Source organism: Pseudonaja textilis, chromosome 2, assembly GCF_049901715.1.
Source record: "Pseudonaja textilis isolate UNSWEBS1 chromosome 2, rPseTex1.2, whole genome shotgun sequence".
Classification (NCBI taxonomy): domain Eukaryota; kingdom Metazoa; phylum Chordata; class Lepidosauria; order Squamata; family Elapidae; genus Pseudonaja; species Pseudonaja textilis.
The window spans coordinates 198,501,682-198,519,122 of NC_141991.1; the positions used below are offsets into that span (position 1 = coordinate 198,501,682).

Here is a 17,441-nt window from a genome sequence, read left to right on the forward strand (position 1 = left end):
TGTTGGACGAACAGGCACAAAAACAGCCAGGGAAGTGATTGAAGTCTGGGAAACAGACCCCTCATCAGTCAACAGGAGTGCTGATTTACCACGTACTTGATTAAGTACTTGATTTATCAAGTACTTAAAAGGCCATGGCTGAGCAGCACAAGCAAAGTTAAAATCCAGTCATCAACACACCCCAATCAACATCTAAAAAGCCATGTACAACAGGCACACACAGAACAGCACACCCTCTGCTGGACAGAAGTTCCCTGTCAGTGGGCTCCAGCACGAGTCGGAAAGCTTGGAAGACAAAACCTCTAGTGCCGGTGACTGACCCCGATCCTGCAACATTATACTGTCTGGGACATGTATATTCACCTTCATTTGTAAGATAAGAAAGACTATTGCTATTGATTCAGTAGTCACTCTAAAAACTAGCTTGACAACATTATTCTACAGCCACTGTATGATAGGACAAGCATCTCTGTGTAACATATAATGTGCATTAGTGCACATCTTTATACACCAGGGCTTGAAATATTTAATTTCTTCCATTGGTAGATGTTTGAAATATTTAACAAAGCTTCCAGTTAACTAGATAACAGATTTGTAAAAAAATATTATTTTACACGGAGCAGCATATTACAGAGTTAATATTTTTTCTGCCTGTCTCATGTTGGAAATGTGTCTTGTCTGAGATTTTAAAAAAGCCAATATATTTTAGTACAGGTAGTCCTCAACTTATAACCATCCATTTAGTAACCATTCAAAGTTACGGCACTGAAAAAAGTGACTTGTGATCATTTGTCACACTTAACCACCATGGCAGCATTCCTGTGGTCACATGATCAAAATTCAGGTGCTTGGCAACTGTCTCATATTTATGATGGTTGCAGTGTCCATGGGGGTCACATGACCACCTTTTGAGACCATTTGACAAGAAAGTCAATGGGGAAGCCAGATTCACTAAATAACTGTTACTTATAATGAGCCTTTGTGGCCCAGTGGTTAGAGTGCAGTACTGCAAGCTACTCCTACTGCAATTTGGCAGATCGAATCCCACCAGGCTCCAGGTTGACTCAGCCTTCCATCCTTCTGAGGTGGGTAAAATGAGGACCCCGATTGTTGGAGGCAATATGCCAACCTCTTTGAGAAGGCTGTAAAGCACTATAAAGTGGTATATAAGTCTAAGTGATATTGCTATTGCTACTAACTTAACACCTGCAGTGGTTCAATTAACAATTGTGACAAGAAATGTTGTAAAATGGGGCAACCCTCATTTAACAAATGTCTCGCTTAACAACAGAATTTTTTGGCTCAATTGTGATCATAAGTCGAAGTACATCCACCTGGAAGAATCACCACTTATCTCTCTTCTTTTGGGGAGCCTGTCATTAATTGACCAATAGTATGAAATTAGTTTACTAAAATTTCTTTGATCCAATGGTAGTCCTGCTAAAACCTCTAATTTATATTCTGTACAAGTGCTAAGTTCAATTTTCTTTTGAAGTCTATCTTGAAGTTTCTTTTAAAAAAATGTTCAGTATCACTTTGCTAAGCCATTTATGACAGGATGTAAATCTGAGACTCAGATGGCCTTCATACTTTCAGAACTGAAAAAGTAGCCATTATTTCTTCGGTCTAGTATACCATGAATAATTTGATGCCTGTAACACCTTGCAGTGATTAATAACTCTCAGTCTGAAATCTCCATCTTGAGATTGACTCTGCAAATTGACTCTGCAAGCTGTCATGACTAGAACACCTGCCTCAATTGCTGAAATTTTGGTGTGCTTCCCCGTTCCTTCTTTTTGGGGGGAGGAGGCATTTTGCTTGCAAAATCAGAGAACTCTTAGGAGATGGGGGTGCCTTCAAGACGGGTTGACAACTGCCTGGACAGGTGCCTGCAGTTTCCTTGTCAAGATTTCAGAAGTGGTTTGCCCTTAGCTTCTTCCTAGGGCTGAGAGAGAGAGTGACCGGCCTAAGGTCATCCAGCTGGTTTCATATCTAAGGCAGAACCAGAATTCCTATCTCCCAGTTTTAGTCTGATGTCCTCAACCACTACATCATGTTGATTCACACATATACATATACAGACAGACACACATTCATATAATACATTCTGTGAGTTTGAAATTGCTTTGTTTGTTTTTTTCTTTATGCAGAGGTTCTACTCTCTCTTTGCAGCAGCAACTTGCATTTATCTAAAAAGAGAAATCTTCCAGACAGCCTGAAGACATAAGGGATCCCTAGAGCAATATTACTTATGCACAGTATAAACTGTTATTAGAACTAAATATATCCCAAATTAATATTTGGAACAGTTATTTTCACTTCTGCAAAGCCTCTGCTATTCCTCTGTCCTACCATGTTTAAATGTATGGTGCATGTGTACATAATGTGTTTGTGTATACATATATATGCCCAGATACAGATGCAAATTTATACATAAATTATATTAACAGTACAACATAACCTTTGTTATGCTTTCCATTCAGAAATTATTGGAAAAAAACCAGGAGATAATTTAACACTGAACAGTATGTTTGTTGTCCCTAGCAGCTGTCAGTCACTGAAGCAAAAGAGCAACAGGACCTGAAAACTTTGTTGCGCTGGTACCGTCTTATGGATGAAGTGCAGAATTCAGAAGGGGATCTGCAGATTTTAAGGTATCGTTCAGGCTGCTTACTTTGGCTGTGTCTTCCCCTTCCAGATTGTTTTTCCTCGGAAAACTAAGCATGTCTAAATGATCAGATTAAGTCATTGCCTTTTTTTTTTCTCCCAAAGAGGATATTGGAAAATTTGAATGAGCCAAAGTGATGTAAGGATAGTGAAGATAAATTAAAGAAAATAAATCTGGAATGCAGTCCTGTGAAACTCAGTGGGATTAATTTCTGACTATATAAGTTTTGGCTGTAAGGTGCTACTGGAATCATAAAAAGAAACTTAACCGTCTTAAATGTTGATTTCAGAAAAGAATAAAATATTTCCTTTCTCACATAATTTATTTATTTATTTGAACCACAAATTCTGTTTGATCAGAGCTTTCTGTTTTCTGCAAAACCATCACAGAGAATACTGAAAATATTAAAATGTAAAAGACTTATTTATATCCCTATCCCTATCTCTGTTTACATCTACATCTGTCTGTCTGTCTGTCTGTCTGTCTGTCTGCCTGCCTGCCTCTATCTATCTATCTATCTATCTATCTATCTATCTATCTATCTATCTATCTATCTATCTATCTATTTATTTTCCTTCAGCCTAAAATTTGTTTCTTAAATGTGAAATTCACTGATTGGTTCTAAAACATACTGACTCTATTATGTACTGTTGAATACAGACTTGAAGCTGGGTTTGGCACTACAGTTTACCTGTGCTTATGCTCCAAGTCTTAAAAGTATAAACCCCTTTCTTTGAAATTGTTCAGAGGAATGGTTAATTCATGGTTGGCTTTGCTTGTGTTTTATTATTCCATGAAACGACTCCAGCCTTCCAATAGCATGCATAGTTATGCATGGAATTTAGATTGGAGTATACTGCTATTCATGTATTTATGTGTAATGCTTCACAGAAGGTTGCAGTCCAAATCTCTAGTCTAGACAATTGTGTATAGGAAGTCTCTGTGCAGAGCAAGACTTTATTCTGAAACAGTATATCCACTGAAATTCATTCCACATTGGTTTTCAAACTACCCCAGTTTGAAAATTAAATGTTTCATACAAGGGACTGTATGCATTCATTATAAACTTCTCCCCATGTTGAAACCTAAGTGGTCTCTTCTGTCCTTCAGATTCAAAGGTGAAAAATCTGGGTGTTTTTTTCTAGCATTGGGTTGCAGTTACAGAGAGCAACATGACCATTATGGCCATTTTTCACAGGAGCTTTTTCAAGAGACAACTGGACATTTTTGTTTTTCTTTGAAGCTGTTTCGCTTCTCATCCAAGAAGCTTCTTCAGCTCAAAATGTCTTCAAAGAAAAACCAGAAAGTCCAGTTGCCTCTTGAAATAAACACCTTTGGGACAACCATGACCTGAATGACTGAGAATCTCCATAGACATTTTTCACATGAGCTTTCCAACATCCCCAAGGTCATGTGATTAAAATTTAGGTACTTGGCAACTGACACATATTTATGACAGTTGCATGTCCTGGACTCGTGTGATCACCATTTGTGAATTCCAACAAGTAAAGTCAAAGAGAACTAGGTTCACTTAACAACAGCATGAGTCATTAACATCAGGGATTCGTTTAACAACTGTGACAAAAAAGGTTATAAAATGGGGCACAACTCACTTAAAAACTGCTTTGAATAGCAATGGAAATTCTGAGCTCAGTTTTGGTTAGAAGTCGAGGACTACCTGTATAGCCGAGAAGATACATTTTGCTCTCGGATCTAAAGGGCTACACAACCCTGATGAAGTCACTTCCAAAGATGAGATGCCAGGGAGCTTCTCAAAACCCATTTTATATAGTTTGCAATGTTCAAAGAGATGTATGTTAATCCTGAGATTCATTAGCTGATATAACTTCCAAACTTAGAGCCAAGAACTGATATGAGGGTTTTAAGAACATTTAAAGGATTAGTTTCAACTCCTCCTACTTTTTAAAAATCTTCCTCGGTTAAATAAGCCTTAAAGAGAATGACCAGATCAAAATAATGTCTATGCCTATAGTTGGGGATTTCAAAGCTTTCTACTTTTAATATTTCTCTGCTACGATAGTTGTCTTGAGAGTCTTTCACTGTGCCCAGCTCCTGTTTGACGTCCAGGTTAGCTGTCCAACCATTATGAGTTTTCCTGAAAGTGTAAATCTAAGTCCAGCAAGAATTAGTGAAGCCGGTTTTATAATTATAATAGAAAGGAGATTGATGTACAGGACATGCATGACATTTTTAGGCCAAACCTACCACCCACCTAGCTATATCCTATGAGAAGGAGAGTCTAAGAACATATGCTCTGTGTGAGTGTGAAGGCTGAAGGAAGTCACCCAAGCTGGCTGGGGAATTCTAGGAGCTGAAGTCATTAAAGTCGTTTAATGTTGAAAAGCACAGTCTTAGACAAACATCAGGTAGAGTGATAGTGAATAAGGAGCACCAGTAAATCCTTTGCCTTCTATCTACCCACAGTGTTATCAATAGATCATAAGAAACTGAAGAGCCTGTGCTTTTGGATTCTCACCTCCAACATGCCTAGCTTCCTAGCTTCCATTCCCATTTAAATAATCAAATTCAATTCTCATATTTTTATTTATTTATTTATTTTGTCAATTGCGTACAAGATAATAGGAATAAGTAAAAAACATAGCTATGAATACATGGATACATATAAGAAAAATAAAAGAAATAAAAGAAACAATAGGACAGGGATGGTAGGCACGTTGGTGCACTTATGCACATCCCTACAGACCTCTTAGGAAAAGGGTGAGGTCCATAGTAGACAGTCTAAGGTTAAAGTTTTGGGGGTTTGGGGAAGAAACCACAGAGTCAGGTAGACATTGACCACTCTGCTGCTGAAGTCGTATTTCCTGCAATCAAGTTTGGTGCGATTAACCTTGAGTTTGTATCTATTGTTTGCTCTTGTGTTGTTATGGTTGAAACTGAAGTATTCATTGACAAGTAGGACATTGCAATGTATGATTTTATATACTATACTTAGATCGGACCGAAGGTGGCGTAGTTCTAGGTTTTCTAGGTCTAGAATTTCGAGTCTGGTGGCATAAGGTATTCTGCAACGAGTAGAGGAGTAGAGAACTCTTCTTGTGAAATATTTCTGGACTTTCTCAACTGTATTAATATCAGATACATAATGTGGATTCCAGATTGATGAGCTGTATTCGAGTATTGGTCTAGCAAATGTTTTGTATGCTCTAGTTATTAGTGTAATATTACCAGAGAAAAAGCTACGTAGGATTAGGATAACAACTCTTAATGCCTTTTTGGCTATGTAGTTACAGTGGGCTCTAGCACTTAGGTCATTAGAGATGAGTACTCCAAGACCTTGACAGAGTTTGGATCATCAACAAGGTCTTGACTATTCAGCCTCCATTTTATTTTCTGATTTTTTTTGCCAATATGTAGGACAGAGCATTTATTTGTTGAGATTTGAAGTTGCCATTTGTTTGACCATTCTGATACATAGTCAAGATCTTTTTGAAGGGTAGCAGTATTGTCTGTGGTGTTGAATAGCTTTACATCATCAGCGAAAAGCACGCAGTTGCTCTTAATATGATCACAGAGGTCATTTATGTAGAGTATGAAGAGAGTTGGTCCTAGAACACTGCCTTGGGGGACACTACTGTTGACAGGTACAGAATTTGATAGGACACTCCCAATTTTGACCATTTGTTGTCTGTTTGACAGGAATGCTTCTATCCAGTTATGCAGTTGTCCAGAGATACCATAAGATTTTAGTTTTAGGAGTAGTTTGTCGTGTACCACTGAATCAAAGGCTTTTCAGAAGTCTATGTAGATTGCGTCTATTGCTTTGCCCTGATCGAGTTGTATAGTCCATATGTTTTTGCAGTGTAAGAATTGCAGATTACAGGATAGTTTTTTCCTGAAACCAAATTGTTTATTGGAGAGTAGGTTGTTTGTCTCTAAGTGGAGGATGATGGATTGGTTAATAATTGATTCCATGACTTTACAGGAGATGCAGCATAAGGAGATTGGTCTGTAATTTTCAACTAGGCTGGGTTCTCCCTTTTTGAAGATGGGGATGACCATGGCTTGTGACCATAGTTTTGGCAAGGAGCTGGTCCTGAAAGATTTTTCAAAGATTATGCTTAGAGGTTCGGCTATGGCAGTGGATAGCTTTTTTAAGAAGTAGGTACATATTCCGTCCGGTCCAATAGATAGAGATGGTTTTCGATTGCGTAGTGCTTTTTCAACATTGTCTTCTGTAAAATTGTATTAGATCATTGTAGTTGTCTGTGGTTTGACTAGGAAATACTGGGCATGATCCATTTCTGTTTACAAATACTGAGCCAAAGAATGTGTTAGAGGTTGGCTTTAATAGTGTCGTCGTTGCAATCTTTACCATTAGGTCCTATCAGGGGTGGGATGGACTTTGAGTCTTTTAGTTTTTATTTACAAAATTGTAGAAAGCGCGGGTGGAATTGGTGCATAGAAGGTTTTCTTCTTGTTTAATGTGATAATTGGTGCATTCAGTTTTTATCTGGTGGCATACATTTTTGTATTGGCTTTTGAAGTTGGCAACATGACCAGATTTGTTTTTCTGCCAAAGTGATTTCTTTTTGGATTGAAGCTTCCTTATTGTTATGGGTAATTTGTTTTTTCTGGTTTTGGGAGTTGTTAATGGTACATATAGTTTGATGACTCTTTTGACTTCAAGTCAAAATATCTTGTAATGGTCTTCTACAGTATTGCATCCAGAGAATAGAAATTGCCAATGAAGGGATGATAGATCATTGTTAATAAGATCATAGTTGCCTTTTTTGAAGTTATAATTGGGGATTCCATTGTTGTGATGATTTTTGTGTGGACTTATGTTGAGACAAAAGTCAATCATGTTGTGGTCACTGTTGGAAAACGGTTCTTTAATTTGTATTCCGTAAATTGAATTCAAACTATTGCAGAAGATGAGATCGAGGCAGTTGTTAATTCTAGTGTTGTTGGTTACTAGTTGTTCTAGTCCCAGATTTGTTACTGCATTGTAGAAGGTTGTATGTGTGGATTTATTTGTACATTTGTTAAGGGTCCAGTTAATATGAGGTAGATTGAAGTCATCAAGAAAGATAAAAGCGTGTGGGCAGGATGCTGCCCATGTTAGTAGTATATTTAGCTTGTTTGCATGTTCGATGTCATAATCAGGGGCTCTGTAACATAGTAAGAACCGAAATGTGATATTTAAGGACAGTTCACAGATGATGGTCTCAGGGATAGCAAGCTCCTGGGTAACTTGGATGTTTTTTAGATGTAGGAACTTTTTATAGAAGATAGCAACACCACCTCCACTATAGATTTCATGACCTGATCGATAAACATGATAGTCTCTTACTGTGGTAATGGAGTCAGGGAGAGATGCGTTGAGACATGTTTCACAGACAAATATAATGTAGAATTTAGCCATATTTAGTAAGAGGAGAAATTCAGGTATTTTATTTACAAGGCTTCTTGCATTGAGTAGCTTGCATTTAAGGTCAGTTGTGGTTGGAATAGAGGTAGTTAGGGGCGTGCATGCCTAGTTTTGAGTGATTTTGAGTGGTTTGCCATTTGATAATAGATGTGGATGGAAGAGGCTGCCTTATCATTAGCCTCCATGCAGTTGTTGATTGACAGGGGGCCTTGTGGTGGCTGCTTTTGTTACAATGTATACATGTTTGTGTGTGTGTGTGTGTGTGTGTGTGTGTGTGTGTGTGTGTGTGTATGGATTGTTGTGATAGAGGACTAACTCTGGAAGATGGGCAGCCAGTTGCTTCAGTTCACATTTCTGAACGGAGTTGGACCTTGTAGATTTTATATACCCTTTCAGTTCAATTACATTTTAATTTGTGATTAAAGAATTTTTAAAACCACGCTTTAGCTACTTTGAGAAATAGGATGAAGCATACCTGCCATTTACTGCAGCTTTTTAAATAAGTTCAATTTTATTAGCATTTTTCAACTATTAAAACATGTGATATATTGCCATATGAATGTCAAAGATGTAACATAAAACCAACATTCTGCTGCTATTTATGCTGGAAACTGTACAGAAAGAAGAATTAAAGTAGATAAAGGAATTGGAGCAACTCCCAGGATCAAAAGACAATGAGATAAGCTAAAATAATTTGGTGTAATTTATTGGCCAATAAACATAACCCCCCAAAATAATGGATTGCTGCTAGCTTTTTGTTTGCAAAACAGCAAGTGATGTATTTGTCAGAAGGTTGCAAAAGGTGATGCCATGAATTTGAGACACTACAACTGTCATAAATACATGCCATTTGCCAAGTGTCTGAATTTTGATCACCTGACCATGGGGATACCTAATGGTCATTTGAAAAATGGTCATAAGTTATTTTCTCAGTGCCATTGTAACGTTGGTCACTAAACAAATGTTTATAAGTTGAGGACTACCTGTATAGAAACCAGCTTTCAAGAGAACTTATATAAATGCTTCACTATAGCACATTGTCATTTGAACTGTAGTGGAACAAGGTCTCTGTGTTTAAATTGTTCTAAACAGAATAATTTAATGATACGGCTAGTATAAAAATTATGTAAATGAATGCATTTCTGGCAGAGCTATAGGGAGTGACCATTAATTGATGAAGAATCTTATCAATCAGAACTGGTAGAGGATATTGCAGACCTCCTGAATGAAAATTTGGAGACCAAAACCTAGCATGTCATTGTTTTTTAAAGGAAGAAATTACAAAATAGAAAAAAAAATGAGGGAAAACCTGGCACATTTTAAACATGGTAGACCGGTGGTCTTCAAACTTGGCAACGTTAAGACTTGTGGACTTCAACTCCCAGAATTCTAGGAGTTGAAGTCCACAAGTCTTAACGTTGCCAAGTTTGGGGATCCCTGTGGTAAACATAGATGAAAGATGTTTTTATTTGATATGTACAGCCTTATGAGCTGCTAAAATGAAGTTTGGATAAAAGCAATCAAAATGTGTAGCTGGATTTTTTCCTCTCATGGTGAATGTTTCCATCTCTCCTCATTTCCCTTTGCTATGATGTGATGATCCTGTCTGTATAACATATCTTAGCAGAATGCCATGTGACATGATATAATGTCTGGGAGAAGAGTTATGTAGCTTCACACCAGCTTAACTTGGGCTATCGGTTCAGTGTCAGCTGTTTATTTAGCCACGCATACAATATAACAGTAGAAAATTGTATCATTGCACAACTTTTCCACAAAGAAAGTTTAATTGAACAGAAGTTTCAGAACCGAGTCCGTGAATCAAATATTATGCTGTTCCTGTTTTTAATCAGGTGCTTTGATAATGAAATTTTATGAAATAGTAAATATATTTTTGTTACTTTGTCTAAAATGATATTACTGTTTTATACCCTTTTAGGCCAAACAAAGAGAAAACGGGGAAAGTAGTTGAATTTGGTTCTTCTGTAGTCAAACATGGCCTCAATGCTGAAAAAATCTTCATGCAGGTTCATTACCTAAAGGTCAGAATGCCTTGTTGAAACCAAATGTTTATGCACAGAAATTTAACCTGCTGATGTTACATTTTCAAAGCCCCAAAATATCTAATATGAACCTGTTCAAATTTTGTGATTTGGCAGAATGCATTCAGAAATGCAGGTGTATATATCTGCACCATATACCTTCAGAATTTTTCTAAAGCTTAGAGAGTGGGATGGACTCATACTTCCATGCAAAAAAACCATTCCATTCAATACATAATGCAATCCTGCAATTTCCTGTACAGTGATCCTTGGAAACAACCAAGAAGATTGGCTGCTCAGAAAACAGAGTTCTAGAAAACGTTTCTGTGGACTCTATGAATCATAGAAGGAGGCTAGCAGCATGTGTTACTTGGACCTGGGGTTACATTTTGATGTCATCAAAATTTGGCAACTGACATTCATTTATGACAGTTGCAGCATCCCGGGATCATGTGATTGCAATTTATGACCTTCCTGGCTGGCAAAGTCAATAGGGAAGCCAGATTCACTTAACAGCCATCTTGTTTAGCAATGGAAATCTGGTCCCAATTATGATCATAAGCTGAGGACTACCTGCATAATTATCTAACTGCTCTTGATAAGAATAGTTTAGAAATATTTCACTGATTATTTTTGTTAACCAGTTATCAATAAACAGCCTAAAACCCCAAACAATAAATAAAATAAAGAAATCAGAAGTGGTAGATTGTAAGTTTCCATTGCCATTATTTATTGGCCAGATCCAACTAAATACCATACAAGATAATGACTGTATGCTGATATTTTGTTAGTCATTTTGCTAAGTTCAGAGCAGATCTGAAGCAGAGAACTGTCCTGTCTTGATTTCTTCCAGGGTTACTTCTTGCTTCGGACTTTCACAGAAAAAATTGGAGAAGCTGCATATTTTGCTTTTTTAAGAAAATACGTTCAAGCATTCCATGGACAACTGATACTCTCTCAGGTATATTTCTGCACTTTTTCTTGGTGAAGGCCAAGAATATCAGAAAACTAAATAGTATGTATGTGATCTTCTGAGATAGCATTATGCAAACAGAGCAGGGTGAGCAGCATGAGACTTCAGTTTATAAAAATATTAAAATAATATGACAAAATTTGGAAAGGTCTTATTATAATATCTAACTCGGGTGTCAAACTTGATTTCATTGAGGGCCACATGAGGGATTTGTTTGACCTCCGGGGCCCAGGGTGGGCATGGCCAATTCAACTTCATTCGTGTTGGGGGCACCAGTGGGGGCTCAAGTGCTCTGCAAGCGAAAACTGGTTCCCAAGTTCCTTTATTGGCTGCGATGGCCTCCTGCAGCCCTCTGCCAATGAAAATGGAACTTGGGACAGTCACGGGCAGCTCTTCTGAGCTCCATTTTTGCTGGCAGAGGCACCACAGACTGGTCCTTCACTGTTTCCAGGGCAGCCCCGTGGGCCAGATCTGGTCCCTGGGCCTTGAGTTTTACACCCCTGATCTAACTAACCTCTCATGCCATTCATGGAAATGGGCTAAGGTAAAAATTTTGGAATTTCAGTTTCTATCTCCCATATTCTTGCTCTTCTATATATTATGATATTGTAGTAGAATGGTAATGGGGATTCTAAAATACAGTTCCAAACTGGGTAAGACTAAATGGGAAATTGCGAAAACATTTTTTTAAAGATACAATCATTGAAATTAGGGTTTAACAGTCAACCAGAAATATAAGCCAAGAGTATTTTCAAAAAAGTATTTTCTTTAATTTGATGTTTGGAAATAGGACATAATAGAATGACCTTTTGATGTGTGTGTTTGAACCTTTCTTATATAATCAATAATATAGCTTAAAATTATGGCTAGTCAAACTAATAACTATTTTTGATAGTATTGTGTACATGTAGAAATGGAGCTACCAAATGAAAGGATTGTAACTACTTGTCAAAAGCAGTATGTAGACCAAGCCAAATCCAAAAATGCTAGAGAAAGAAATTCTGGCATTCCGACAAATCAGCCACAATAGACACATAGATATACAAACAGTCCTTACTTACTGACACCTAATTGGGACCAACAATTCAAATGCTAAGTGCCACAGTCATTAAGTGAAAAATCATGTAACCATTCCAGAATTGCAATGTCACTTCCACTTTGTTGTTAAATGGATCAGTGGGATCATTAAATGAGATTTCACATAACTGCAAACTGCTTTCTACATTAATTCTACTTGTTGGAAGCCAGTGAACTCAGAAATGGCGATTACCAGACCATAAGGTGCTCCAATGGCTATAAATGTAAGGATTGATTGCAGAGGCTGTTTTCTTTTACACTATCGCGATTTTGAGCAGTTGCTAAACAAGGCAGTCAATAAGTGAGACTATCTGTAAACCACATTTTGCGCACCATTTAAAAAAGACAATAAAAAATTAGGGAGGAAAACCAAAAGATTACAACACATAGCTCCAGCATCCTAGACTTAGTGATCACAGGGATCAGTGCCAGACAGACAATCAGACAGACAACAATGCCCTAATCAAGGAACCACCAAGGAGGAATCTACACCCCCACCAAAGCTGGTAGGACAAGCAATTGTGTACTTATGACCACAGTTGAGATCCAAATTTTTGTAGCTAAGCAAGGCAGTTATTAAGTGAGTTTTGCCCCATTTTATGACCTTTCTTGCCACAGTTGTTAAATGAATCACTGCAATTATTAAGTTAATATCATATTTTTAAGTGACACTGGCTTCCCCATTGACTTTGTAAGTATAAAAAAATTGTCATAATCACTTTTTGCAGTATCGGTATATCTTCAAATAGTCACTAAATGAATGGTTGTAATTCAAGGACTACATCTATGAACAGGAAGCAAACACCATGCTTATTAGCAGTGATGATATTACCTGGTTGGGTAATGAAATGTCCGCAAGCAAACAACCAATCTCAGAGAGCTCCAAGACTTCTGCTATATGCAGTTATTCTGTCCTTCCACTTGTTACTAGATTTTTTTCTAGTAGGCAAGTGAGATTTCTCCCTAGAGAAAAGAATTGGAGACCTACAAATCAGGGTTTACATTATCACTCAAAACTTATAATGATTGCAAAATAAAAATCTTCTCTGGAATCATTCAACAATTTTTCTGAACATGGCTTGATCAACATTATAATGACAACAGTGCTCTGTTTATTTTATGCCTCAGCCACAAATATATTTTCTTAACAGTAAATCTTGGACAGTTAAATGTGTTTATATGTTGCCAAATAAGAATCAGTTGCAAATGAGAAAAGTGTAGTACCGCAATCTAACTATACACTAGCTAACACCATGCATTATTTCTTTATGTGAACAGTATTGAAGAGGTAAGAGATTTCAATTTGTTTCACTTAGCTCTGCCAGCCTGATATTAAATCAATTTGGTTAGCAAATTACATAAATATTGCAAAACATTGGAGGATCTCAGCTCATAAGGCTATTAGTCATTGTAGTAAGATCATGTTACAATGGAGATGCTAATCTGCTGGTCATTTTCTTTTTGCTTAGCAGCCTGCTGTGAAATCTGGTTTATAAATTCCCCAGCTGCTCTCTTACCATATGAAACATTTCATTGTTATCCTAGAGGCAAATGTTTACCAATTAGATTTTTAAAGCTAATATCAAATAATTTTTTTAGTTATTTAGATGTGGTAAGAATATTTTCTTACTCAAGAGTCTGCAATTCAGCATTCTCCTTACTAGGAAATTGGGCTTGTGGCATACGGTTTTGAAGTCCTAGATCCCACATGTTCATGTCACAACAAACAATGGAACAAAATCTCGTAAGAGTGAGGAAAACAACATTTCCCTATCTTTCATCCTAACACTCATCTAATTGTACTCCAAAAGGTTGCAAGTTAAGCTTTGATTCATGGTGTTTTCAGACAATATGTTTACACAGGCGTAGATTTTTGTGCACACGCAATGGATCTGTTTCTGTGCTAGAGAGACTGCAATTTTTTCATTCATCTTGAGATATGTTCTGTTGTAAGGGGAGATCAGGAGCAGGTAACCATTTTATGGCCCCCGGCAGCTCTTTTAATAATACTATTTTTGGCAGCTAGGCACTGCAAAGGGTGGGGCAGTTACATCATACAAATGGACAAGTTTGTTTTCGTTTTATTTTTTAGCTAAAGTGCACTATGACTATATAAATAAGTTGGTAGGAATCCATGTCAGGATTTTCAGTGACTTGATGATTAGATTTGAATTCATTCCTTCTTTGCGCTACAGAGCAGCAAGAATTATCTGAAATCTTCAGCAAGTTACAGGGTTCATATCTAAATAGGAGTATGATTTTTAAATAAATATGAATAAATAAAAGTATTGCAATGTTTTAGTGTTTAAAAAAATCAGGTTGAATTCCTACCAGTTAAGATCACGAAGACGACAGTATAATAATGAAAGAATAAATAATTCTCGCATTCTGAATACTAGTCTTGTTTCTAGCAGCATTTGTAGTATTTTTCCTAGATTTGAGCCACAGGTGCAAGGAAATGACTTCACATGTGAAGCATTAATCAGTTTGCTTTTCTCCACTTCATTTTGACTTCAAGCTCAGTTATATTTTTAATAGTAGTTTTGTTTATTTTAGCTGAGTAGAAAATAAGTCTGGAACTTTAGGAAGGGATTTTTTTTTTGTTTAAAAATGAGTTCATTCTGGTTTCTTCTAGAGAATCCACTGAATAATATTTTTTTGATGAAATTTGTGTTATAGATGGAGTGCTGGTAAGTTTAAATAAATAGAAATGAATTTGAAGTGCTGATTCCACTTGTGTAATTAAGGCTGATGTTTAATTTGGTGATGAAAAATGGATACCTTTGCTGAGTTTAATCTGTTTATTATAACATCTGGTCAAATAAAGAAATAAATGTAACATTGAGCTGCTAAATTTGTATATTAGCTAATTCATACCTAATGTCATTGGTACGTGTTTAAAATACATGTTTTATCATGTTTTAAAATCTGGTTTCTGTGCTCTTATAAAGTACTTTTCTAGTAGCATGGAGTTTTTATAATGATATTTCAGAAGACATATTTATAAGCCTGAAAACGTATTAGGATTCTGAAACTAGCCACATACTTTATATATATATCCATATCCACATCCCTTGGATTTTTAAAATATGTTTTTCAATAATTCAAACATCTATCAGGAAAAAAATTACTCTATGATATAATTGCATTTGTATTTCATTTTAAAATATATGGTTAGTTTGGAGAGCCTTTGATTATATTCCAGTTTTTAGTTTCTCCAACAGTCTGTAAAAAATAAATAACACTGTGTATACTACTAGTGTATCTTGGGCATTAAAATGTGAATTAAGAATTAATGTAATTGTGTAATTGTGTTGATTGATTTTACAGACATAAAACATTTACATTATTTATATCTATTTATTTACAGTCAGCAGTACTTGATTGATTTACTTCAAAATGGATTAACACATTTAAAACTAATTATAATACAGTTGAATAATAATCCAGTTGAATAATAATTGGAAAATGTTGTACTACTGTCTAAAATATTGTGACATCTTTACATAGCCAAAAGTACAGTTAGGCTACAGATACAAAGAACTATGCAGACAGAAGCATGCTTTTCTTAATAATAAAAATAATCAGGGGAGCTCTACCCCAGTCTTTTGGAATCCTCAACTGCATCTCTGTATTTTGTATTACGAAAGTGAAAAAGATGCCATTTGTAACCCAGTTACACAACTTTAATATCTCAACGGGCAGCTTATTTTCTTTTGTTAAAATATTAACTCTTCAACTTCTAAAATATAGCTTACATAATATAATGGAATCTTCCATTTTCTTGTGTTATCCTGTGGAATGAAGTTCTGCAAGGTTTTTTTTAACTTCTGTAAGATACTCCACTCTTTCTACCCCTTTTCTCATGTCTTCCCTTTTTCAATAGTCATTCGGCATTCCCTTGATCTGAGCATTTGTACACCTCATAATGGGATATGTTTTTGTCTCTTCATATACATATATAATATTTTTGTTCATGTTTCTGCATTTGTTGGGTTTATCCTGGACCTATGGTTATTGTCTTTGAATGATATTGAAATTACCAAATAAGTTGTACGCAAGTTTACACCTAAAGATCACAAACAGGAGATTAAATGTCACATATAAAAATATAACTATACCTTTAATTTATATATATAAACAGAGAAACATATGGTTTATCTAGCCATACATATACCGTTTCCACAACCCAACTGGAAAATAAGCCCTAGCATGACTTTTCAGGATGCTCAAAATATAAGCTCTACCTCAAAAATAAGGCCCTGTTAAGACTGTCAGCCAAATGAAAGCATTTAGTCCCCATTTCCGCTGAAAATAAGACCTAATGCATCTTTCGGAGCAAAAATTAATATAAGGCCCAGTCTTATTTTCAGGGAAACATGGGTAGTTATATTTACATTCAATCTTCTCTTTTATTGCCATTCAGTGTACTGTAGTATTTGTGATTATGTTAAATTGATTATGAGAATGTATGGAAATATAATGTACTGCCTTGTATTTGAAGAAGATACTTGTTAAAACTTGACATTTCTTATATCTGCTTTTTTTATATGTGGCTTAGAATTTCATAAGCACATCTACCTTTTATGAATGCTCAATGTCAAATTAATAGTTATAAAATGTAGCTATGCGTGCTTGTTTTTAACAATAACAGAATTTTATTATTTTTATCCAGGAATTTCTTCATTTATTATTAGAAGATTTCCCCCAATTAAAAGGGTATGTGAGTCTAAACATCATGATTCAGATTTTTTTATTTATGAAAACCTTGTGTGTAAATTTTCCAGGAATGTATTAAAGTTGCATCTCTGCAGCGAATATCTTAAGATAATCTTATATGCCAAAAACACTTAAGAAAGTAGTACCATAGTTATGAAAGATGTTGAATTGGAGTGTTTCATAGCTATCTGTTTAAATTATAAGGTGGTATATCTTTTATTATAAGAGAATTAAAATATGGGGAAAGGAAAATCATAGAAAGGAGCTCCAGGTCCCATCATGAGATCAGAGTTTAGGTTTTTAAATTCCAAAACAGTTCTAAATTCAGTTGAAACAAATGATCTCACTCGCATACACAAGTAGATTGTGTTTGTGATCAGCCCTATCTTTTCATTTCCAAAAAATGAAAAAGGGAAAAGAGTGTCCCAAGTTCCAGTAAGAAAAACAATGTGAAAGCCCATGCATTACCAAAAAAACCAAAAACAAACCTTTGTCAGAACTGTTCTGCTTACCTGGTAAAACATTTTGGTTGAAGGACATTAATATTCT

At 35.9% G+C, this 17,441-nt stretch overlaps 1 protein-coding gene across 6 annotated transcripts in view; it reads left to right on the plus strand.

The window, feature by feature from the left end:
- AOPEP (aminopeptidase O (putative)) overlaps positions 1-17,441 on the plus strand; it is a 200,943-nt gene that overhangs the window by 75,772 nt on the left and 107,730 nt on the right. For 4 of the 6 annotated variants that reach the window (XR_015742201.1, XM_087926808.1, XM_087926809.1 and 1 more), the window contains exons 7-10: positions 2,545-2,654; positions 10,021-10,123; positions 10,977-11,084; positions 16,849-16,892. Coding sequence is in view for 5 of the 6 variants with exons in the window: in XM_087926808.1 (XP_087782934.1) it covers positions 2,545-2,654; positions 10,021-10,123; positions 10,977-11,084; positions 16,849-16,892 (365 nt within the window). In the remaining variant the exon portion in view is untranslated. The remainder of the gene's footprint in view (positions 1-2,544; positions 2,655-10,020; positions 10,124-10,976; positions 11,085-16,848; positions 16,893-17,441) is intronic. The other 2 variants (XM_026703889.2, XM_026703890.2) reach the window with 1 other exon arrangement.